Source organism: Sphaerodactylus townsendi, linkage group LG16, assembly GCF_021028975.2.
Source record: "Sphaerodactylus townsendi isolate TG3544 linkage group LG16, MPM_Stown_v2.3, whole genome shotgun sequence".
In the NCBI taxonomy this organism is placed as follows: domain Eukaryota; kingdom Metazoa; phylum Chordata; class Lepidosauria; order Squamata; family Sphaerodactylidae; genus Sphaerodactylus; species Sphaerodactylus townsendi.
Window position 1 is genome coordinate 13,486,188 of NC_059440.1, and position 26,283 is coordinate 13,512,470.

A 26,283-nucleotide genomic window follows, 5' to 3' on the forward strand; every position below is an offset into this window, starting at 1 on the left:
CTCCATTCACCAAGCCCAAGGCCTTAAGCATACACAAAATAATACCTTGGTCTATGATCCCCGGTGGGCAGCCAAGATCTATTCTTGCCTGAAGTTCTAAACACATGTATGTATTACAGTTGGACATGCTTACCACATTTTTCATTAAACAGGTTTTCAACTTTTTGTTTCAAGTCGGTAATTTTGGCATTCCAGGCCTCTGTCAAGACAGTAGACGGGATTAGTTGTTTCTCTTGAACAGGACTGAATCAACATCTAGTGGCATTCCAAGCGGTCCACACTTTACAGGTGTATGACTTCCAGATTACTCAAAACAATACTATGAAAAGAGTAATAACCTGAAATTTTAAAAAATGTCTTCCAAATCACTCTTGGTGAGAAGCTGTGGCTCCCTAGCTTTATATAGCTTACTTAATAGGTTGACAAGGGCTAACAATTTAAAAGGCAGCTAACAATTTAAAACATACATGAGCAAATAGACAATTAAATCATTAAGTATGTTTCTTTAGAAGTGGGTATACCACAGTCTGTTCCAAAGCTGGGGAGACCACCCCCTCTCTTATGGAAGCATTAACAATTTCTCAAACCCAATCAGACAGACTGTTCCCCAAAAGATTTAAGAAACCAACAACGACAAGGGTTATATAAGCAGGCAGCAGGCCTCAAAACTTCTAAGGATCCTGTTCACATCCTGAGACTTAATCAGCTAAAAAGTATCCGACAAACTTGGGCAAGTTGGCATTCTGGCACCATGCAACCCTGTCACTACTTACGTAGTGTCCATGTTTGAATGGATGAGTGAGATTTTATATGCAAGGTACTGCACAAAATACAGCTAATTTAAAATATAAAAGAACTCCCATTCTTAATAGATTTAAAACTGAGATAGGAAAACCAGGAGTCAAACATTTCATAAAGTATATCTTTGCGCCAGCAGTATGCCAAATTTTAAAATAGACTGACAGATCTGCTTTGTCTTTCTTGTCATGTTTTTTTTTAAATCACCACGGCCATAGTTTTAATTTTTCAATGAAGGTGCACAACTAGGAACTTTATTTTACAAATGGAAATAGCATATGCACAAGTGATAGGAACATTGTTGCCTCAAGACATGAGGTAACCTAGGAAGGTGTTACACAAAGGAAGTTCATATCAAGTTCAGTGGAAACAGATGAAGGACAGAGAGCTGAGAAATTCTGCTCAGCCAGGAACTGGATTGCTAGTAAGTCCAGGATGATGCAACATAAGGTGTTGTAAAATTCATTGCACATTCAAATGGCTATACACAAAAACAAGTTCTTTTTAAACAATGTTTCACAAAACTGGAAATCTCAGGTGTGACCCTATTTGAGCACCCTTGATGAAGGGGAGGGTCATTCGGTTTCTCGTGTAAGAATTTTCTTCTTTCTTTTGGACATACATGTACACATTTCCCTTTTTGCTATGTAGATAAGTAACAGTAAATGTAAAAATAAACATAAAAATTAAAGTTGGACAAACAAGTACAGCTCTCTATTTTTCTAGAGCTGATACCTCCCCATCTAATACGACGTTTGTAATTTTACTGTGATTTATGATTATGAATCGCAATGGGGGCACTGCATGGCAAAATGTACATGTGTTTTACTAAATTAAACTGTAGCATTCTTGATTCATAACTCTCGTAGCCATTATACCTTGGCGATGGCCACCACCCCCAGACTCGTGCTGGTCGGGACTTACCAAAAGAAAACTCTCTTCCTCTGGGCTTGAAACCAACATTGGAGCCATTGGTTTGAGGATTAGTTTTGACTTCAGGGGCTTGTGTCTTGGTAGCAAGACCTATGTGAACACACACAAATACAAGTCATGAATTCAGCAACTTAACACCAATGGACACAGCTTCACATTTAGATCTGCCAGTGCACATCCAGAAACAAAGACCAAGAACTTCTCAAATCACTCGGAAAGCTCCACCTGGCACAGAGCCCACACCGTTTGAGAGCTTCTCTGGATCAAATCTGAAATTATAAGCCATGTGCAGAGAGCAAATATTAACAAGCTGGCAGTCTGGAGAGCTATTTTGAAACACTATGCCCAGGAGTTCCAAAGATATGGAAAATAGGAGGTAAGAGGTTCTCCTCCTCTCAGTCTCACCCTTCTGTCTTTAGAATAGATGTGAGAAAACCTTTTTCTTGGATTTCTGCATTTATTTATTTTTTGCTGTCCAGTGACTTATGGTGATCCCTGATGAGGGCATAACACCTGCTTCCCTTTCTTCCTATCACGTTATCTGTGAAGTCATGCGATTGCAGCTCGGTGGGTCCCAGGCTGCAACCCAGAAGGTTAAAGATAGGCCCTGGCTCTAGAGAGGTTGAAGGCCACTGACCTAACCTTTGTGGGATGATTTTAACTGTTTCATTCTCACTGTCCTTCTGGCTAAGACTAAGTTGTTCTCCTAACCCCCTATAACTCCCTATTATCTCCTAACCCCTTAGTCATCTACATATATGACTAAAAAATTATCTTTCACCATACTTTGTTCCACATAAAGATGATAGTTCGGTCAGCTGAGGTGCAGCGGTTGAGAAAGACATATGCTTCCTCATTAGAATATAGTCCCGAACGAATATCAGAATTATCATTCATTTTCATGCACTGACTTTGTGAAAACCATTATTTGGTGCACTACTGAACATGGTAATTTGATACAACAGCATTTACATCTAAATGTACATTTACTTTCAAACTTTCAGACGGATGGGGGGAACAGGGCTAGGTAGGCACTACGACCCTCGAGGAGCATTCTACAAAAAAGAAGGTTCGGCATGCTTTGTTCTGCAGTGGAAGAATATTCAAGCTACTATGTGAACAGAGTATAGTCGTGCCTTCTATCCACAAACAAGCCCCTTCACAGCTGAAGAAACCTTGCTTGAGATACCCTGTGCAGTTCCCAACTGTGTGTTCAACAAGAATTCCTCTGGAGAATAACATACCTTCATCTACAGTAACTTCAATTTCTGGAATCTTGGAGTTGCTTACAGGACTTGATACTTCTGGGCTTTGGGCTCCTGAACAGAAAGATCACACTGATTAGTCTTTTTTTCTCTTTTGATACAAATAAGTGCTGCAACATAATTAGAAACTGTTTGCCCCAGAACATTTCTTGCACAAAATATTAACAGTCCTTTACAGTACTTATTTAATATTTCCAGAAGAATTAGGACAACAGCGAATTTTTGCCAATGGATGAAATGGGTGGGTGAATCTGAGAGATCCAGCACCACAAAGATCCCCCCATAAAAACCTCAGCTTGACCAAGAGCAAGACTGTTGGGTTTTATTTATCTGAATGATGGTTATACAACTTTTAGGATGCCAGTTTGAACTGGAATTCACAATTTGGATGCTTCTCTATACATCAGAGAACTCACCCTCTTACTGAAAATTCCAAAAGTGATTCAAGGCTAGGTATTAATTCAAATTAAGTATCCAAATCACAACTAAAAAGCCACCAAGTTAATATGAGAACAGCCCAGATTCCCATTTTATTTCTAAGCAGATGTTAAGGTTGAAGTTTAGCTTCCCCCGTCAGGGGCAGGATTTGGATAGTCCCTCTCTCTGCCATATCAATATCACTTTTAAACATGAAGCATCATTGATTTTGTTCATCAGGACAAAAAAAGGGGGAAAGATTTGTGCAAAACTCCTGTACAGAAACGTTTTTCCAGGTGAGTGTGTATGCCCCCTCTCACGCATTAACAATCCCTCCTAAACCACAGAAGGAAAACCAGGTTTGTGTACAAATATTTAAGCAAGTTAAACTTTGAAGAGAAGAGGAAAGACTGTGGAGACACCTACAGGATCCCAAAAGTATTACTTTCAAATGGCATAACTATCTGCCTTATTTATGATTTCTAAGAGGGACATGTTTGTTTCTTAGTCACTTACCTGAAGTGTTCACCTTACTAGCCAATCCAGGAGGCAAGTATGAAGTGACGAGTTCTGGCCTAAATATCAGACAATTATTAATGAAATCTGCTCAGCACAATGCACGTATAAAACCACATATCCCATAATAGCAACACATTTGTTTGGAAAAACGAGTCAAATGAAGCAGCCTCTACAGGAGTGCTCCCATGGACTGACAATGTTTTTTCAGAAGTTGAATAAAATGCCCCATCAACAGGTGTCATGGCAATAAACCTCCAACCCAAGATGGGAAAAAAAAGATGAAATCCAAGAGATATCATTTAAAAATAGCAGAGAGAAAAGGCAAGCTTACTTTTTCACCACAAATTTGATTTTTCCACTCCCACGGACAATCCTTTCCAGGCGTGGGATCCCAAACCACGTGGGACTTCGAAAGGGGATGCCTTCGGGCAAACCTTCGACGTACAGGTTTTCCGGGTTTGACTCAAAGACAGGATAAGGAACCTTCACTCCTTCACTGAGACCCAAGGCTTGCCCTGGAACAAAGGAAAGAGACTCATTAACTCTGAAAGGGACTCAAATGGAGCACTCTAATTCAAACCCCTGCCTTAAAGGCAAGTGTGCCCAAAAGATACTCATCCAGTCTTCCTTCAAAAAACTATGCAACTACATCAATTAAGCTCAGGGTTTGATTTTTATATTTATTTATTTTAATTCCCACCTTTCTCCTCCATGGGAACCCACAGCTGCTTACATAATTCTCCTCTCCTCCATTTTGCCCTTAATTTGTCCATACAAACGATGATAAAAGTAACAGGGCCTCAAAGTAGCCGGCCTCAAAAGCAACATGAATACAAGGCAATAACATGGAAGCTTCACAAAAGAAATTGAGTAAAGACAACATGAGTACAAACTCCAGGAGGAGATTCTATACTTGGTTTGTACAGCTGACCAATGAACATAAAATACACAGCAACTGGTCAGACTATTACAGCAACAGTGAAAATCTACTGTGGCATATTTCCCCTCCTATGGCATTTTCACAAAGTGGCACCATTACCAGTAGTGGCTATTGACAAAATAAACTCACCGAATTTCAAATTAAATATCTCTTCTACTTGCTTCCTCAGTTTTGTGATTCTGACATTCCAATCTTCTTTGACTGTGATTTTAAAAAAATACAATTTTATGTATGGCTTTTTAAAAATCAGTGAATATGACAGCTGAAAATCAAAATTAACCTCATAGTGTCTATAAAACCACACATAGACATGATACATGCTTTCGACAATACATTGATAAATGGTTTGTTTGTTTTTAACCAGGAGGCAGCATACCAAAGGCTTTTATACCCTCTGCTCTCTAACACCCTGACCTTGATAGCCCAGGCTATATAACCTTATCTCATCAGATCCTGGAAGCTAAGAAGAGTTGGCTCTGATTAACAACTAGATGGGAGACCACAAACGAATACCAGAATTACTACGCAGAGGCAGGCATTGGCAAACCGCCTCTTAACATTTTGTGGGGGATGGGGCACCCCCTTTGAGGGTCCATAACTTTGGACCCCCTAAACCAAACTGCACCAAACTTAGGGGGTCCCATCAGGACAGTTTCTAGATGATACCCTGAAATTTTTGTGCCGATACATCCAAAAATGCGCCCCCTGCAGGAACATCCCAGAAATTTGCCCAAGAATCTTTGTTCTGCATTGAGTTTTCTGTATGGCTGTCAATGGGGGTTGCAGGCTGGGGGGGGGGGGGCACATTTCTGAAGGCATAGTCTCAAAACTTTCAGAGTCTCATCAGGAGACTGCCCTGATGATACCCCCCAGGTTTGGTGCAGTTTGGTTCAGGGGGGCCAAAGTTATGGACCCTCAAAACTGTAGCCCCCATCTCCTATTAGCTCCCATTGGAAACAATGGGGGATGGGGCACCCCCTTTGGGAGTCCATAACTTTGGACTCCTCGAACCAAACCTCACCAAACTTGTGGGGTAGCATAAGGACAGTCTCCTGATGATATGCTGAAATTCCGGTGCTGATATGTCTAAAAATGCACCCCCTGCACGCACCAAAGTCCTGGTGCAAAACATTTTTTGATCATGGTGGAGTGGCCGCCCATGGGGGGGCATCCAACTCAGGTTTTGCCCAGGGCTACAGTTTGCCTCGTTACACCCCTGATTTTTAGGCTAGCTGCAAACTCTTTCTGTATGTACATTCTAGACCATTTTTAAAATCATTATCAGCTTATGGCATTTACAAGGTCATATTTTTAGGACACTCACATGAACATGCTCTAGACTCGCAATTCCGAGATTTTATCAAGCTGCTCCCTAACCCTTGAGACCCAGTTTGTGGCTGCCCTTTTCTTGAATGTTACCTGAACAGCAGCAATCAAAACTATCAAAAACAGGCAAAAAGGGGTTTTGAAATCCAAGGCCGGTTACCCTTTTCCATCCACAACCTGCGCCCTGCTAAATCTATTCAATGGAAGTTAAAAGGAGCCACTGAGAACTGAATTCATCTCAGATGCCCCTTCTTCATCATCCCAGATTGTGATGAAAAGATGGAACTCAAAAGCAGATATGTATACATATGATTATTTCAATAGAGTCCCAGCAGTCAGTCTGCTGAAAGCTGTGTCAGACCTAGCTAGGTGCTCAAAATTCATAATTGTGCCTGAAAGCCAAGCGAAAGAGCATGAGAATTACAACATACTATATCTTTTCTAATTCTGGTTCTGTCTCAAATTAAAACAAACAGTACTGACCTTTAAAATCACTAAATAGCTCAGGATGAAGTATCTCATGTACTGTTTCTACCTATTTGAAGCCCCTTGAATCAGCTGTCAAGAACTTATGGAGGGAACTTCCCTTCTGGAGATGAGGTTTGGAAGGTAACTGGAAAAAGGCTTTTTAGCTACAGCAACCTTAGGGCTACTGATCTTCTTATCCAGGAGATCCAACTGACCTTGCTGTTGTTGGCCTTCTAGCAAAAAAATTAAACACTTTTGTGTTCTGGAGGGACTGTGAAAATAAATTGTTGGATCCCGTACTGTTTTAGATCTTTAATGGCTACTATTTTCCTTTTACTGTTGTTTTCAACTAATTATGCGATAAATTGGTTTACATTTTTGTCCTTGTTTTATTTCACTGAATTGCTGTTTTAAAATTTATGGAAACTGCCTTGGGTGTTATTACAGACAGAGAGTGACACAGAAATCCATCCACACATAAATGTAACATACAAGTAAGTACATAAGACTCCAGAAGTTCATTTTTCATCTCTGCAATTAATCAATTAGTTAATGGGGGAAGAGGGGTTGGAGGAAGAAGAAGAGAAGAGTTTGGATTTATATCCCCCTTTCTCTCCTGTAGGAGACTCAATCTCCTTGCCCTTCCCCCCTCACAACAAACACCCTGTGAGGTGGGTGGGGCTGAGAGAGCTCCGAAAAGCTGTGACTAGCCCAAGGTCACCCAGCTGGCGTGTGTGGGAGTGCACAGGCTAATCTGAATTCCCCAGATAAGCCTCCACAGCTCAGGCAGCAGAGCTGGGAATCAAACCCGGTTCCTCCAGATTAGAATGCACCTGCTCTTAACCACTTCGCCACTGCTGTAGGAGGAGAAGAAGACCGGAGTCTTCCATATGGCATAAGGAAGCTATGCTATTAATCTTCAACCACGATAGAAGAGCACATCCTACCAGGCATGTTTGTTCTCGGCTGCGAAACATCTGATGGAGTGACAGTGAGCAGTTCTGGTCTAGAATAAAAAAGAAATAAAAAGCATTAACAAGCAGCAAGCGACTGGCTGCTCTTCAGTCTGAGAGGTCTATAATGTTTTTATACTGAACCGCACAACAATGAACATCTAACACATCTTTCGGTCCTGGACAAAGAGAATATCTTTGCTCAAAACCAGCTTAACAACTAGGAAAACTAACAGTTCAATGACCCAAAGCAGTGAGCCTTAAAATGTCACAAAAAAAATGCAAAACAGGTCTGGACCAACATGGGGATTACAAAAGGCCCTTTCTAATGTATAATTAAGACAGTGAAAATCAGTAGCTACATATTACTTTGATGGTTGCTCTACAGATGAATTAAGCACTCATGTAAACTTGTTTGCTTATTTTACATATTACAACACTGTCCCATGATGTGCAAACTAGGGATGGTTTTGGAATGTGAGAAAGGGAATAAAACCCAAGAAACATGCCTGATTATGGTATGCACTGTCCCCCCACACCTCCATTATTTTTCAGATTTAATAACTCTGGAAATTTCTGAAAACCCTGAAAAAAGACAAATCCTCATATTGGCTTTTGGGGTTTTTTCATAAACTTGTTGGGTCTATTAAACCCCCAAAATTCCTACTGGAGCCGGGAGGCAGGAGACACAGAACTGAATGCTGGGCTCCGGAAACTCTGCACTTGCTGCCGTCAAGCTCACATGGAGCTGGGAAGCAGCAATGTTGATGGTGGATCAAATTTTTCCGGCATGATCCACTTTTCAGCTCCCTTTAAACTGCTGCCTTTTTTGATTCACGTTTTGCTAAATGCACACCCCTTGTTTTGAGCTCAGACAAATGAATCCAAAGGATTACTGATCCCATTTAGCAGAGATAAGTCCTAGAGCAGTCAGAAGCAACCGCTAGTATTGTGCAGGAGAACATCTCTTGCACAAACACAACTTCAAAATATGGAAACAGAAAAAGGAATTTAACTTACTTTTTTATTACAAATTTTATCCGGTTGCCCACTTGAAGGATCTTCTCCAGACGAGGAATACCATACCAGGACGGGCTCCGAAAAGGAATGTTCTCTGGCAGGCCCTCGACATAAAGATGAGTGGGGTGCGCCTCAAATTTCTGATAAGGAACTGCTTTTGGTTCAGTGCTCCCCAGTGCCTCAGCTGTTAAGAGATGCAATCAAATGAGTATGGATTTATTTTAAGATGGTTTGATACAGAAACAATTATCACGACTCCCTGAACAGTTGAAAAAAATCAAAGCCAATAGGACTTCGGAAAGTGTAGCTTATCATATGAAGATAACACCAACAAATCCAGAGATCTATCTGAAATGTCTCAAATCTATCCCTTGCTCTTTGAAGAGCGTGATAACATTTTCTTTTCTCATATCTGCAAACGATGATGTTAGAAGGCAATTCAACTGAAGCTGGCTGCCCTGGCAAGTCATGTCCCCCCTCCCCCCATCTACCTGCACCATAACCCAGAAAGGACAAAGATTTTTACAAACAAGAAACAAAGGCCATTCCAACCTTATCTTTTTTAACAACAGTTAGTTTCATATAGAGCTATGTTTTATCAAAAATGCAATCACCCTGCTTCAGGAATGGCTATCAACTGTTAGGGGGAAAGGCGAACAGGACAATTTCAGACAACTGAGCGAGTGATCTGGGTAAATTTGAAAAATACAAATGCTGCTTACACACACATGTAAAGACAGCCTGGAAACGTGGGGAATTTCAGGGCCAACAAGATCATTTTCAGTGGTTGATCACTGAATACATTTTCGGTGGCTAGTCACTGACTACAGGCTAGCCCCCACCCCACTGTAAAATGCTGCCAAGTGAACTTACCAAACTTTCGGCAGAATAACTGATCCACCATTTTTCGTAGTTTGGTGATTCGAGCATACCACTCTTCTTTTACTAAAAGAAAAAAATTTAAAGGGGGAATCTCAGTAAGATAAATCAATATCCCACTCACTTTGCAGAATCTTGCCAACTTTGTCATGCTTGGGGGTCAAAGACGGTAGAATGCAGGTGCCTAAATGTACTAGAAAATCCCATAAAAGCAGCAGGCAGCACCCTGGAAGCCTTCCTTCCAGGGAGCCCCTACAAATCTGCAAGCAAGCAGGCAGGAGAGGGTGAGGAGGTACAGGAAAGGAAAAGAGCCAGCAAAAATGAGCAACAGTGGTGATTACCTGGGACACAGGAGAGATTAAAGGAAGCAAAGGGTCGGCAGACATAAGAGAAATAGCAACAGGGACTGAAGGAGGGCAGTGGAGAGGGGCATACAGTAATAAGTGGTTTCAGTAGATCTCTTCAAGTTTATAATGTGGCTTCATACCAAAGCATATGCATTGATGTGGCTGTAACAGTAATGTGTATGTGAAACAGCAAGAACTATCTAGGACTTCCCCAGCCTTGCTCTTATCCTGGGGATGACAGGGATCAAATCTAGGTAATTTTCAAGCACAGCACATGCTGCGCCATTGAACTATGCGGCCTCAATGGTTTTCATTCCCATTGTAAGGCTCCCTCCCTTAGAAGATGCGTCAGTGCTCCGGCCTGGAAGCCTTTCAGAAACATTAAGGCCGGTTTGCAAAGGCTTTTAGCAATCAGGTTTGAGCGTGCAGAAGCACTGGGACTTGTCAGATCATTTACTGCAAGGTATTTATTGCCTTGAAGGTGGATGACAAAACTGCTTGCAAAGGGAGGAACAAAACCCACTTGGAATGATTCATTTACTTGGGAGTTTCCTCAGAATTCTGATTTGAAGCTTTAAAGCACAGAGTTAACATGGCGCCTAGGGATGCCTGCAACATTATTTCGGCACTCTTGAGGACTCTTAATCCAATATGCCACTCTTATTTCTCAAGCACTACAATTTTACTGAAGTGTCAGTTAAATCTGATCCAACGGACAGATCAGAAGCCTGTATACCAAATTCAGAAGCCCACCAAATTCAAACACTCTTACCTCCTGCCACAGGCTTGTCTAACGGGAGATCTTCTCGAGTTGAATTTAGCAGCTCATGCCTGCCAGGAGTTAAGCAGAAGTGCATGAAATACAGGTTTCAGAAACCACCACACCATAATTATATTCCCAAGTTAATCTCTACAGCAAGCGCTATTTCATCATTCATATATGGCAATCATACTCCGTTTCACATAAAGATGCCAGTTCAGTCAGTTGAGGTGCAGCAGTTGAGAAAGTTGTATGCTGAAAGTGGTATGTAAAGTGAGCAGTTAAGCCAACATGAATGAGACGCACTTCAGAAACTGGGCTAGATCATCCCTAGCATGACCTAACAGACCATCTAATATCCCTTGTTTCGAGGATAAATTTATACCTAAGAGGCTGAACAAATGAATTTCATCATGTGAACATCTGCCTGCAATGATGAACCTGTATATTACGCCGATTATTTTGCCATTTTGTTTTACATTTACAACCTGCCTATACATCGTAGATGACTGGAAAAAGGCAATGCCAAGCCATCCCATAAACACAGTCTGCCTGGTAAACATTGTGATGTGATGTCACCCCCATGAGCCAGTAAGGACCAGGTGCTTGCACAGGGGACTATCTTTAGCTATATAAATTCTACGTGACTTCTACCAAAAAAACAAAACAGAACACCCAGTTTCTTCCACTCACAACAGACCATCTGCATTTAGAAAAATAAGCTAGGGAGCAGCTTGGGAGTTGAGACATCTTATCTGCTGTAATAAAAGATATCCAAAGTCTATTTCCAAGCCCAAGAAACTCACTCCACGCTGCAATTTCTGGTTTGTACTGCTTGTGTGAATGGTGAACCGGGGTGAATTCCCACATATACAAGGTAAACCCATAATCTGACGTGGCCCTTTTGCAATTCCAAGAAACTATTTCTAACCATTTGTTTACAGATGTTCTAGAATTACCTGAAGTAGCAGCAATAGTCTATAAGCGAGAAGTTCTACAGGAAAAGTTCACTCTTTACTCCTGGTCTAATCTAAACCACAGCTACTTACTTCTTAATCACAAATCGTATTCGTTCCTTGGCCAGTAGGATCCTTTCGAGGCGAGGGATGCCATAAGTGGAGGGTCTTCGGAAGGGAATTCCTTCTGGTAGCCCTTCCACGTACAAGTCTTCAACATGGGACTGGAAGAGTGGATACGGTATAGACACAGGGCCTTTTGAATTAATAGCTTCAGCTTCCATATAAAGGAGGAGGAGAAACAAACAAAAATAACAACCTTTAAGCATAGCACAAAAATGCTTTCTACTGCAGAACGTAACAAACACAGTTAAAGGGGTCTCCAGTTTCTTGTCAAGTTTGTAGCCCTTACAATTGGAGCTATCTAAGAAACTGGAGGGATGAGTGAATAAATTACAAAAGGACAGTGCTTTAGATTAACTCCTTACCATACGGACAAATAACACAGCCAAAATGCATTAGACAAAGTAAGCGCGCACACAGAGAAGTATTCTTCCTTGCCTAATTTTTATAACTCACGCAATTCAGCTTGGACTGCCTCAGAATTTTTTAAAATTGAAGAATATAAATAGTCTGATTAATATTATATCTGAGAATCTGGCCCTCTCTGGAACTCAAGATTGGAAAACTATCAGATTGCAGATCTTACAAAGAATGGGTTCAACTGACAAGGACACCTCTGCCTTCCTCATTCTGAAGCACCATCACGGCTACAAACACCCTTCAGTACTGGCAGTCTCTGGATAAGAGCAGGACAACTTGCCAAAAGAATTTAGACTTGACGGAGCGGAGAATTCTAACCTATTTCAAAATCAGGGTTTCCAAAAGCTAGAGGACAATTACTTTTTTTTGGGGGGGGGGGGGAAGTTGGTGAGCACATACCATATTTTCTTTCAAACAACTCTTCAACTTGTTTTCTCAAGTCTGTAATTCGGGCATTCCACTTCTCTGAAAGGAAAAAGAAGGTTAGCCCAATATATCAAGCTTCTAAATAACGTGTCCTGGCGTTGAATTCTTGATTGCTCGTTACGTCTTATTGCTTAGGCATAATCAATTTAAAAGGTAAACCTTTAAAAGTAACATCTACAAACCTTCTGGAGATTACAGTTATTTTTTTTTAAAAGAATTTAACAGGCAAAGGACGCTAACCTTTGTCCCAAAATGTTTTTTTTTTCTTGGGCAGTTCAGTCAACAGCTCACTACCAGCCTCGTTCAGGTCCATTTGCAGACAATGTTGGCAAGTTACATTACTGCAGAGCATGAAAAAATTATCTTGGGAAGTTACTTAAAAAGCCAGAGTTACAAAGAGTGTGTGAAGCCGTTTTGGCAAACATCCTCAGCTTGGTGTGTAGGGGTGTGTGTGTGTGTGTGTGCGCGCGCGCGCGTGTGTGTGTAAGAGGTTCCATCCCCCCCCCCTTACTCCTGTCCTGCTGCTGGTGTCCATCCACATCCTATTTTTGAATACCCCATACCATCAGTGCCCCACTGTGCATATATAAACTTTTCTTAATCCCCAAAGCTGCTCAATCCATTCTCGAACCACAGGTCATGCTATTATTCATTCATTCAGCCATCTATTCTGCTCATTCCCACCATCATCCTATATGCTCCACTGGCAAAACGTTCAGGTTCTCGAAGACTGGGAGAAGAGATGGATTGCATTTTAAAGAATGACTCCTCCCACACAAGGGTCTCAGATCTTTGAGACCTTCTGGGGGGGAGGTACCTTCTCTCTTCAACAGAGGTTCAAGGCAGGGCTTTTTCTGTCGTGGCACCACTGTCTTCTGGGAAGGCCAGTGAGACCACCTAATTGCTCTGCCATAAAGACTACCGGCATTTACGAAGGTCTTTTCATTTGGAGTCTTTTCCCTGGGATAGTTCAGTCACTGTAACCTCTAGTAACAGGTCATGTGAAAGACTTCTGCCTGGGACCCTAAAGAATTGCTATCAGACTGAGCAGACAACACAGACCCTGATGGACCAATCGCATGATTCAGTACAAGGCAGTTTCATGTGTGGGATTTAGCATCTTCTATCTACCTAGCGCATTTCTATCTCACCCTTCTTAAAAGGAGGCCAGGACCCCAAACGTGATTCTACTTTCCCCTTTCCACCCACACAACTACCCAGTGAGGTAGGTTAGGCTAAGAGTCTGTTATTAATCCACACCGCACACAGCAAGCTGGGCAGCATGAGCCGGGGTCTCTGAGATTCTAGTATGACCCTGTGACTGTTCTGCCTTGCTATTTTATTGCCACAAAGGCTGCAAGTAAGTTTAATGAATGTCCTTTATAATCAAATCAGCAACCTGTCAGCAAAAGGAATGCAGGCAGATATGGAGCAAAAGGGCAATGGAATTTCCCCTCCCCTAGGAGTCCTCCTATGTCCCGCTCTTGTTCCTTCTGTTTTTTTTGGTTAGGTCATGAACTGGACTTAAAAACCTTTGTATTAGTAAAAATGAAACGCTGTTGTCATTTGTGGCTCAGAGTCCTTAAGCAGAGCACATGCTCTGTCAGCAGGTTCTGGGCCCAGTCCCCAGTGTCTCCAGTTCACAGCTGATCAGATTCAAGATGAAGACATTTCAGGTGTTCAAAGAGGAACTTGCTTGGTTTCCTTTTATTCTCCCCTCTTAAGAGTACAGTGACTGGCATACCCTCTAGTCAACTGCATCATCAAAACATCTACAAGCAGCAGCTACAAAAACTTACCAAAATTGAACTCTCGGGCTTTTCTCCTTCCAGCATTGGCAACATCAGGAGGTGGTTCCACACTCTTGGTTTTCTTATGGGGCGGTAAGTAGTCGTCATCATCTTCAGAGAGAAAGAGACAAACACGTGTGTCATGGATGCTGCTAGACCACGCTGGAATGTGCTGTTAGATGGGATGGCTTTGCCTCATGGTATGTTCAATACACTTCACAGATATTCACTGTTGGTGGTGGTAATCCATTCTGGAGTAAGGAGTGCCACATGCATTAAACCTACCAGTTGGCCCCGGCAACCAACTTGCTCATGCAAGCTACATTCAAATTATGCTAGGAGGACTGAAGTAGAATATGCGCAGCGTCTGTGACCATTCATTTACAACATGCTTTTAAGGAGACCCTTATTGAGCAAAAGATCCTTTCAAACCTTTACGGGATACTTAGCAACCCTACTGTAGAACTGTGGTACCAAATATATTGAAAAAGAAAGGAATATTAAAAAAGGAAACTACAGGATACAACCTTCTCACAGTTTCATAGGCGCTCTTGTTGAACTAAGTAGGATACAATTAGGGGGAAATGAATATAGAAAGCTGGCTTCTATTTCAAGAAGTGCATGTGAACAGAAATTACAAACAACCTGAGAAAAGGTTAAGGTTTCAGCAGGTGACTGAGGTTTTTTTCGGAGGAGGCAGAAAGACTGAAACATTTTAACCTCAGGAAAATTTCTCCCAAAAGAATTGGAAAATCTGTTGCACGCACAAAAAAAGTTACGTTGCCCAGTTACAGCAACTGACGTGACAGAGTTTTGTTAGAGGATTTACAGTTGTTTCAGACTTTTTATTCTGGGCCTCACGTGCTCTTAGATAATGTCTGCGTGGAAGTAATACAAGGATACAAACATCAATTAAAACGTTACCTACAGCAGAGGGTGAGATGGAAGAAAATGCCACATCCACAGTTCCCTTCAAACTCACTCCCACATGACACAGGAGTTTCCCTGTCATTTTTGTTTTCAGTCGCTTCTTTTTACAAGCCCCCAAACAACTTCATACATTCTAAAAGCTTGAAAGGAGCTCCATGCACAAACTGCTGAAAGTGAAGCTGATAGAGAAACTCCAGTTTCCAAGCGCTGCCAAGCAACACAGCAACACATGAAAATTGTCCTGGAACTTGTACTGTGGATTTTAAGCCATTGAAGAAAGAGGAGGAAATACACACATAATTTTGCCATTGCGGAAGACAATCACGAGACACACAACTTCCGATTAAACAGATAAGTTAAAGCCACCTATCTTCTTGGCTGACTTCTACATCACGTCTCTTCCTCCACAGGTACTTCAACAAGAGCTGTCAGACAGAGAGGCAATGGGTTCTTCCTTCCCTACTCTGGCTAACCCGACTTATGAACTCTGCCACTAAGTATAGCACACGATTCTTTAGCTCCCCCTGCACTCCAAACTACCAGGAATTCCCCCGCAGGTAGAGCTACTAGTTCACTGTCAAGGCACAAAAGGGAATGCCTACGACGTGGGTGACAGGATCATAAACTCATCGTCCGAAAGCATCACACAGTCTCAGCATCATCAGCAACACCCAATTCAGCAGCACATTATAGCACAAAGCCTGCCTAAGCATGACAGCTTCCCAAACTCCTGATTCAGTGGAGCTGAATTAACTTGCTGCAAAATGTGCAGTCTCTAAAAGAGTCACTCGCAGCAAAGACCAGGGATCACAAACGCCTAGAAAAGAAACAAAATAAATGAGAAGATTCCACTCTGATGCTTCAACCACTTTACCCTTATGTGTTCAACTTTCTTTGTTCTAAGACCCCAACACAGCTTTTAACACTCTTACTTTGGTACAGACAATAGGAAATTTTGCCACCCAGAAGGCAAGTTTTGCAGAATACTCGTAGAACAGGACATTCCCTTTCAGAGTTCTGATCTTAAGGCATTTGACTCCACAACTGAGACTCTACTCACTCTGCTTCCATTGCAAATGCGATGACAACTAATCTCCATCTTGCCTTGACTACACTCTAACTTGCAAGGATTTTACCAGACTCAAACAATTCTAAAGAACAACAGTTATTGCCAAGGCAAAACAGCTTTCTCAAGGGCAGCTGCCTCTCTGGAGTTCCTCTGTGACCTTCTTCCTCACCACATCTTTCTTTGTTTCGAAAAGCAGCAAAACAAGACAGAATGACCACTTATCTGTATGGCACCAATCCTCACTTCTATCCCGCACTCTGAATACCTATACCTGAAAGAAAGATTTGTAACCAACCAACAACTCCGCCCTAATTTAAAAAAAAACTAATTGGTCCAGAAAATGTTGACTTGCAGCATGAAAGGTATTTATTGAGGGACAGGGAAAGGGGGGGGATGCACGCAACGCCACATGACAAAAGTTTCTTCTGAAACAAGTGAGCAATAAAAAAATGTTAGTTGAGAAAATGGCCAACCTTCAATGGTCACTTCCACTTCAGGATCCTCACTTGTTTCAGAAGTGGCATGTTGAGAAGAATCTGGAAAAGCAAAACAAAACAAAAACCAAGTCTGAACGGCGCAGGCAGACCAGGAGCGGATTTACCGCACAATGGCGAAAACAAGCGTGTTGCGCACTATGAATTAAACAGACCCACAAAACATACAGGCCAGATACTTTCATCGCACGGCTGTTTGGCGGGGGTAATAAAGCAGGGGTCCTAAAGGGCCAAATATCATCAGAAGCAGCTGTTGAAAGCTGTCTTCTTCTAGGCTCGCAGGGATTTTTCAATCAATGAAATTCTCAGGCTTCAGGAACATAAGCGGCACAAAATTGTACAAGATCCTTCTTGTAAGAATCTTATATACAGAAAACTGAAAAGGTTACAGACAATAGTATTTGTGAAAACCTGCACATCAGAGAACAAAAGATAAAGGCTGCAACTGGGGTGAGCGTCTTCTCCAGAAGATGAGGCGAGTCTGACGGTTCTTCTCATGCAGTGCAAACATCTCTTTTGAAATCAGCATCAACCGTTTTGAAGCTTCTCACAAGAAGAGGCCGAGATTCACGGCAAAGCAAATGGGGAGTTTTTATAGATGTGGCAGACACTGCTAACTATTTGACAGGTGCCATTCGTGGAACTGTAAACTTTTTCTTCTCTTCCTTGCTCTCATGTTCCAAAGCCGGCATCAAGTCATTAGCAATCGGTGAAATGACAACTTGTAAGAACTTGTAGTAGCTCAAGAGTAAGAGATGAGTTTCAAGGACATCGCCGAAAATGGTCACTTAGTTCTGCCACTGCAAAGTCACTGTCTGTGCCAAATGTGTCTGATTGCTTTGCCGACTTTTAAGTTCCCGACTTTTAATTAAAAAAAAAAACCTGTCCGTCAATAAGGTAGCACTAGGGACAGCTGCTAGGACAGGGGTAGGGAACCTGCGGCTCTCCAGATGTTCAGGAACTACAATTCCCATCAGCCCCTACCAGCATGGCCAATTGGCCATGCTGGTGAAACTGATAATTGAACATCTGGAAGCTGCTAGGTCTATGCTAGGAGGTTGGTCCAGTGCCTCTGTAACACTCCTCAGAACAATGTCAGAAAAACAGCGACTCCTTCGGCGGTACGTGCAAATCGGATCCTCTCTCAGATTCCTTTGCCCATTAACCCAAGAGAATGACTGTCCTTTAATGGCACAAGGAGGCAAGAAGAACTCAGGCTCATCTCATTGGAGGATCATTATTTCTTGCAGTGTGGTTTGCTGTCGTCAACAGTCCTTTGGGGAAATGCAACTACATATACAGCCTCCGGTGCTATCCAGAAACACACATGTAAAGGGCCATGTAGGCAGGCTAGCAGAGCTGCTGAGTATTTTACTTAAGAAAGTGTAAAGATGAAGCTTGGCTCATACTGAAAGGTGTCAAAATTAGGCCCGCCAACTTCCATAAACACGATCGCTTGGGGCATGAAAGTACTGCCTCCAGGTAGGAAAGCTGCTGATGTCTGTAACTGACCGGTTGGTAAGACGAGTCAATTCCCTTCGTAAAGCTCATCTGTATTACCAAATGAGCACTTCCTTCAAAGGGTTGCTGGCTTGAAATGTAAAACTTGCACTCACGGTCAGTATGTAGCAGAAGAGGTGAACAAGGCCTGTTTTTCAGGCATAAGCCCAACATTTCTTTAATTTGAACTCTTTCCTATTGACAATAGGACATTTTGGGAGATATTAATTCATAGGGTCACCATGAGCTGGAAGCGACTTGATAGCACTTAATGCACACGCTCGCTCTGAACTCTCATTCACTTTCTGGAAGATATTGGGGTGTCTGCATTGTTCAGTTTTCAGTTTGGTCTCCAACACGATTGAGGCTAGGGATTAAAATTTAGCACTTGCACCTAGCTTCATTAGCACACACATACCAACATTATAAGCCAAGAGCGGACTTGAAGGTGAGAAATTTTTCTGAATGCCTGCTGGGAGATTACCGAGCCAACTCAATGAAATAAAGAATAATTTGCCCATCACTACATCCAAGCAACTTTGCAGAGAAGCCTGTGAAAAAGGCATCTTCTTTTCTCCCTCGGACTATCACATGCCACAAATGGCTAACAAGTTTTGTGGGGCCTCCCCTGCCCCACACACACCTTAAAATACTGGAAAGTTCGGAGGATTCATAAAAGGATGCTGTTCTTACTGTCCTCCCAATTAACAATTTTAGATCTATCAGCAAGATATACTGTGTTTCCCCAAAAATAAGACAGGGCCATATTAATTTTTGCACCAAAAGATGCATTAGGTTAGGGCTTATTTTTGGGGTAGGGCTTATTTTCGGGGAAATATGGTACCTTCACAATTCATTAAGGCAGGCTCTCAGCAGCCCTTTTGCTTCCCTGTCATGTGTGGTGCAAGCTGTATCCTCATTGGCAGGAAGCACCCTGCTGGATCACACCATCCTGATCTGTAACTATCGGTAGGGCTTATTTTTAGAGTAGGGCTTATATTTTAAGCCTCCTCCAAAAAGTCTGAAAAGTCATGATAGGTCTTATTTTCGGGGTAGGTCCTATTTTCAGGGAAACACGGTATGCATTATACTGAACGCTTGTCTTGCAGCTGTGATGGTGGCTGGGCAGATTGAACTGACTTGTCCACAGTTTTCAAATTTAGGGAGCCTAATGGAGTACTACCTCCTGTACCAATGTAGTGCTATGCCCTCCACAACGCACAGCTCTTACCGAAGCTATTTAAGTTCAGATCTCCTATTCAATTTACTGACAAAGCGTGTGAGAAAAATACACAGCTTGCTTCTCTGCAACAGCCAAGCGGGTAAAAAAATTGCCATTTCCAAATTTAGCGCAGCAAATCATTTAGAAGATCCTGAACCAAAATCTAATCAAGCAGGTCTGTTCAATTCTTTAAAAATAATACTGAACAGAAGCGGCGCTATCGATTTATCACTCTGGCGTGATGAAGAAGGCACTCGCTTCATCAAACAGCTTGCTTTTTGGTGTGGCTTTGGGAGAAAGCTGCCTTGTGCGAGTTCCATACAAAGTTATTTGGTTTCCATTTCAGGATGTGCAGCATGCTCAAGGAACACAGGATTAACTGGTAAGGGACGGAAGACACCACTGAGGTCCAGCCCCTTCTTCCAGCTGTTCTCCAGCTGGGAACAGTTGATATCACAACATTCACATCACATGGAGAGTAACCATTTCCCTCCACATGATTAGAATCACACGTTTAGAGACAAGCAGCGGCATTTCTCAGATCCAAGCTTGACAATGAACTTATATTACAAATATTCCCACTCGGAATAACATAAGCTTGCACAGCTTATTTTTCCACCAACGTCTCATGTCACACTGCATCACACATTTGATCTAGCCCCAGACAGGTCAAGTCAGAGTCCTTTCAAATGGAGGACAGGTTTAAAAGAAGATCTGAAACCATCCTCAGTTGGGCTTTTACTCACCAAGATACTTCCAAAGATACTTGAAAGCATGTTCTCGTCATGCTTTCAAGCTTAAGCTTCCGTGTAAGGATTGTAACACTGTAACCCACCCAGAGCCCCTAGGAAAGAGTGGGCTGCAGAGTACAAGACACCCCATTCATGAAGAAACTTGGCGGATGGGGAAAGCCGATGATATGTACTCTTCAAGGGCATCTTGCAAAGTTGACTGGGAAACAGGGAAGGGGGAGAACCATCTTGCAAACAATTCTCGATAATTGTCCACAATAACCATGCAGGATCACAATTCAGGGGAGAAAAAAAAATACAACCATGTGGAATATGGAAAAAAAGAATGCAAGACACGGACACAATGTACACATTTGCATTAAATGCTCTCTATTTAATTTGATTTTTTTTTTAAGAAATCTTTCCGGAGTTTATTTTTTTCAAATAAAATAGTTACATATCTCTAACCTTCTACTGGCAATTCCACATCTGTTCCTTCACTGCAATCGGAACCCTGGTTGCTCCCTTTAGACAAATATAAACAATACCATCATAAAAATATGGAGGATGCTAGTTAATGCTTGAAATTTCAGAATTAGCATCTCAAGTAAGTGGGGCTGATAGAGAAAAAATGTTACGACGCAGAAGCCACTCTGCCTTATTGCATCATAAAACACAAGCAGGGTTCTTTTCAAAACGAGAACTAGCCAAGGACCAGGAATATTGATCTCTGCTCCCGCACAAACTTTCACGTAAACTGAATGGCATGGAGCAGCACTGTTCGTTGCGGATTGTACATCTTCCGTAAAGCAAATGCCTTCGAGCCATCTGTATAATTCAGTCTTGCCTCAGATGTGTACCCAATTTGGACGGCACCATGTTCCAAACCAGATTGAGGGGAGAAAAAAAAATATGACGCTCAATCAAATTTCTTCCAAGCTCTGTCATAAAGCTTTTAATACTTCTTTTCATAATATTGAACCATTCTCTCTCGTGACTCAGCGACACAAGTAATTTGGAGGGGAGAGGTGGGGTAGAACATAACGAATCTGTCAAAAAAAAATATCACTTACAGCCTAATTTCATTAAATAATTTCATTGTGGCATTTTTTGCCTTTCTGTATTTTCATAATTGAATAATTTGATAAAGTTTGATTGCCAAATAGAGAGCAGGAGGAAGGAGCCAGCAGCCTTAAGCTGATGGTCCTCTGAATGAATCTCAAGTTAGATCTGGGGGCAGGGGGCGGGCTCATCCACCTCTTCAACAAAAGGCAGGCAGCAGATCTGAAACCAAACTTGGAAGAACAGGACTGCTGGTAGGGGCATCAACGCTGTCGCAAGAAAGAGCACTGTGAAGAGGAACAAGTGAATTGCTATACCTGTGTAAGACTTTGCCATGGCGATTTTCTCATCAATCGCCGAAGTTTCGGAAGGACCTGCTTTGGTAAACAAAGACAGCCATCAAAAAATCACTTTCCAAGACTTGGTTCAGTTTCCATTATGACAGCATGCTCAGCTGAATCATGAAAAGTAACTAGAGGGAGAAAAATAGTTTTAAGGAATAAAGGTACTGAGGTAGCTGATATATAAGCCGACCCCATGCAACAGTGTGATTTCCTAGGCAATGGCTCTGTTCGGACAGCATGCCAAAACATGGCTTGCACTAGCCTTAGCCGAAAGCGTGAATAGACTCTTGAGCTTCCAAACATTCAACTGGCTCATTGTGGTTCCAGAGCTGCTTGGCTATTCTCATTTTTCATCTGCTCAGCACTCAAGCTCCTAGAAGCAGCACCTCTACTATGGTTTGTCCATTTGGACATTATACCAAGTCACACTGAGAACAAATCATGACTTCCACACCCAACCCAAACCACAGTTTCTGACTTTGGTTTATTTAGACTATGCCAAACTAAATAAAACGTTCTTTAACCATGGTTTAATGCCATGTCTGAAGTATGTTTCAACTTCCCCTTTCTGGCCAAGCTTTGCACATCCTTCGATACCTAGGATGGAAGCTCATTTCACATCCATCAATACACCGTTCCTTGTTTTCTCTTACCAGGGTCCCATTCATTTTTATTTTTCAACCAGTAGGAAGCAGGAAAGGTTCTGAGCTGCACTGTGTATCCACTGAACACATCAAGGAATGAGGTCATATACGTAATCCTAAACACAACCATTGTTCACCTGGTCTCCTCTTCTTAGAATAAGAGCATTTTGTAACCATATCTTCAAAAAAAAAAACCTTAGGGACAATCCTTACTGGAAAAGAAACCAATACCCCGATAAACACATGCCAGAAACATAATGCCAATATCTTAGCATGAAAGCCTTGGTGAGAAGAACTCGTCCTGCTATGCTCTTGGGCATCTTAATTCTGATGAACTACCTACTATGATACAGCAAGCATTGGTTTGTCAGGCTGATTTATTTCAAAGCTACTTAATTCCACCTCACAGAAACATTGCCTCACTCGCAACAGTCCCTCTAACCGCAGTTGGGAACTGTGCAAAAGTGAGCCACCTGCAGGTGTCTACGCGGCCGCACGGCTTACAGGGAACATTGCTCTCTCCCCTATATTTTCCATCTGAGGGTTTGATGGGATCATGCAAACCAAGACACAGGAATCAGTCTGACGTGCAGAAGTGCATGCTGTAGAAAATTACTTAAAAATACAAGTGACCTTCGATGATCCAGAGCACGTAGTCCAGGGGTGTCCAGTTCTGGTGCTTCAGATGTTCAGCAAGGGCTGATGGGAATTGTAGTCCATGAACAACTGAAGTGTCAGAGTTGGATACCCCTGGTGTAGCCAAAACACTCCGAAATTCTTTGTTCATGCAGGTTCCCCTTTATGCAATCCTTTTTCAATACAAAATCAGTGTTTGTTTCCGAAGGGGAAAAAACCCACTCATGCAAACACTCCCCGTCTTTTTACAACAGAGCTCTTTTGCACCATAAAGCCACAAGAGAAAGTTCACCAAAAAAAGACGCAACGCTCAAAATGTTTCCCAAGCCCAAAGGGAAAATACTCCAGTACTCTCCAGCTAGAAAAAGAACAACACTGTGGTATCCCCGAGACGTGGTAGGAAGGACGAACGCACAGCAGGAGTTGTACAAGCTCAGTCAGCCCTCGATTGTATCAACAAAGCAACACAGGACACTGCGAGGAAAACCTGAGCTACCACATGCCTTGCTTAGTCCTCCTCCTGTGACACAACGTAGTTTTCTGCACAACAACGCAAGTGTATGCTGACGTCAACCCACCCCGCTGCGTCAGCTTGCAATGTCAGCACTAAGCGACGGGTCATAACCTTCAACTGATGCCCGGCGTTAGTATATTCCATCCTCAACACTTCTCCTGGCAAAGTAAGTCTCACAATTGGGCAATCGAGTTTTTTTTTTTTAAAAGAATAAAATGATTCTTTAAAGTTTTTTTTAAAGAATAGCAATAGTGGTGGAGTAGCCAGAGGAACTTACAAGCAGAGAGGATCTGATTTCGATCAAATCGATTCCAATCACGATTTCGATGACCAGTCAGTAAGACTAGATTTAAATCATGGTTTTCTACATAAAGACTCGTTCTTGTGGGTGTAATCGTAATATTTACAACCAGGTGAAGGTTTCACTTTTAGAATAATAACTTTTCAGGTTAGTTTTACAGTTTTATCCAAAAATACTGATTCAGGTATACTATTAGAAGTACAGAGATAATTATGAAATTATTGCAAAGGGAACTATCTCCAGTTTCTTTCAGGCCGGGCCTTCCATTTGTTTGCTGCAGTCGTTGCATTCTGCATGCATACCGCTACCTGTGTAAAATCTCATGACTGGGCAAGACTGGGTTTTATGTGAGCAAGTGACTGAGCTAAATTGCCATAAGAGATTTTTGAAATGTTTTAATTATTAATTATGATTTTATGACTACTGACTGTGTTTATTGAATTACCTATGCTAGCCACCAGCTTAAACTGGGGAGGGTGGGACATTAAATCAAATCAATAACTAGTAAAATAATGAGAGGAACTTTATTTAAATATTCCCAAACTGGGTCTCCTTTACGTCCTGCTGCCATAACAGGTACTCCCCTCCAGGGAGGAGATACTATGATAAATCTCAAGATATATACATGAAGATCCCAAGGCTTGTGGAGTATTCTGCTCAAAAGATTTCATTTTCATTTTACTGCCTGCCCCTCCCTCCTCACATGTGGCTCCTTGTGCAGATCTATTTCACTCCAAACAATATTCTATTCATCAAACTTGTTGACGTTTAGCATTTAAGAGATATTTCTGTGTACATACATTTGCAAAGGAACAAGGGGATTAAAGTCATTGTAAATTTACCTTATACCGTAACACTATTTTATAATATTTTTGCAGCGAAGAAGAGGCATATTATCTCTGCAGACACAAATTCAGTTTTGAGAACTACAAAAGGAAGCACTTGTAATAGGATCTTCTATAAAGAAAAACAGCCCCAAATCTTACAGAAACCTCTGAAAGAGCACGACATTTGGTATGGATTAATGCAATTTCTTCACCAAAAAATTTAAACATTGCATGACTACGCAGCCTCACGCAACATAAATAAAACTAATCTTTACTTTATTATAATTAACCTGTGGAGTGTAATATATTTTAAACAGAGCACTATTTAAACTATTTTAGAGAGATTTTTTCCCTCAAAAAACATTTTACTTTTAAAAAATCAGGTTAAAAAAAATTTAAACAGATATCATTGATTTTTATCCCCCCTGCTTATAAGTAATGGATGGGGGTGGGGGACTCCGACTCAATGTGCCGATATCCACATGTTCTGCTGCTAAGAAAGCCACATCTGCATAAATGAATCTGAAAGTTACCAGCTTTTTGGCCATGACAGATTCCAAGAAGACAAATATAAATAACGAGCACTCCCATGCAACATTTGCTAGAGACTGATTTAAAGTAGCAAGAGGGATACTGTGTAAAGAGGCCGGGGGGGCGGGGGGAGGTATACGGGTGCAAGCTTCACCTCAAGGATATACTCGAGATAAAATTATGAAAAGAAATGCAAGCAGAGAACATTTGCGAGGTTATTCTAACAGCAGCAGTAGCACAGGTGATTCGAGCCTTTAGCACGCCTACTCAGGACATGGGCCCGTCTAATTGCTTGTTACAACAGTCATTCAGGGCACAGAAACAGCAAGAGGGCAAGAGGGATAAGCACTGCTAGCAAACAATCGCATGCAAATGGGAGAATCCAGGAAACCTACCAACCCCACCCCCACCCCCGCCATGGAGCCTGTTTGTGGCCCAGAAAGAAAATGGGAGTTTTGTTTACTCTGTGCATCAGGGAACTGTGATACCAGGTTATCCATGAACATATCTCTACAAAGGCATATGGGGTCTGCCAATTAATCCTGATGTGTAGAAAATGTCTGCCAAGGAGAGAGATTTAAAAAAAAAGGAACCACAAAGAATGAGGGAACAAAGAGCAAGAGTGGGAGCCATGCTCAAGAGTCCCATGACTGAAGGAAAACCCTATTTTAAATTTTTCAGTTCACACTGCAACGCACATTTTCAGTCTCTTGCAACAGCTTTTTATTTCACTTGTAACATCCCCACTGTATTTTAACACAGTTCTCAGCCACTAAGGTTTAAAAAACCTTACACTCAATATTACCTGGAATATTAAACTGATAATAGTCTGGGTCCTCCGATTCTTCCTTTACTGTTACCATTTCGAGTCCTGAAGAAGCAACAAGAGTTATTCATTTTGAACAGGCTACTTCGGGATTTCAGGTTTCTTTCACGTCAAATGGACTCTCAGCAGGTTCAAACAATATAATAGTCAGTGTGCAGAAACAGTGGGGCAGCAGGGAAAAGCAACCTTAAGGTTGTGCTTTCTCACTTGCATTACACCAAATGATCCCCAAGCAGCAATATGGTGAAGACACACCTTTAACACCCTCGGTCTGTGCCCTTCTGCCCCCATTAGAAGGCCCCCAACTGAACT

At 41.9% G+C, this 26,283-nt stretch overlaps 1 protein-coding gene across 13 annotated transcripts in view; it reads right to left on the reverse strand.

The window, feature by feature from the left end:
- Positions 1–26,283, reverse strand: part of GTF2I (general transcription factor IIi) — a 65,445-nt gene that overhangs the window by 12,348 nt on the left and 26,814 nt on the right. For 4 of the 13 annotated variants that reach the window (XM_048518578.1, XM_048518574.1, XM_048518573.1 and 1 more), the window contains 17 exons: positions 25,951–26,016; positions 21,666–21,725; positions 20,755–20,811; positions 16,813–16,875; positions 14,350–14,451; positions 12,524–12,589; positions 11,675–11,858; positions 10,638–10,696; positions 9,513–9,584; positions 8,640–8,823; positions 7,614–7,672; positions 5,002–5,073; positions 4,264–4,447; positions 3,930–3,988; positions 2,976–3,050; positions 1,723–1,821; positions 134–199 (listed from right to left, as the gene is read on the reverse strand). In XM_048518578.1, the coding sequence (XP_048374535.1) occupies positions 134–199; positions 1,723–1,821; positions 2,976–3,050; positions 3,930–3,988; positions 4,264–4,447; positions 5,002–5,073; positions 7,614–7,672; positions 8,640–8,823; positions 9,513–9,584; positions 10,638–10,696; positions 11,675–11,858; positions 12,524–12,589; positions 14,350–14,451; positions 16,813–16,875; positions 20,755–20,811; positions 21,666–21,725; positions 25,951–26,016 (1,527 nt within the window). The remainder of the gene's footprint in view (positions 1–133; positions 200–1,722; positions 1,822–2,975; positions 3,051–3,929; positions 3,989–4,263; positions 4,448–5,001; positions 5,074–7,613; positions 7,673–8,639; positions 8,824–9,512; positions 9,585–10,637; positions 10,697–11,674; positions 11,859–12,523; positions 12,590–14,349; positions 14,452–16,812; positions 16,876–20,754; positions 20,812–21,665; positions 21,726–25,950; positions 26,017–26,283) is intronic. The other 9 variants (XM_048518577.1, XM_048518580.1, XM_048518579.1 and 6 more) reach the window with 9 other exon arrangements.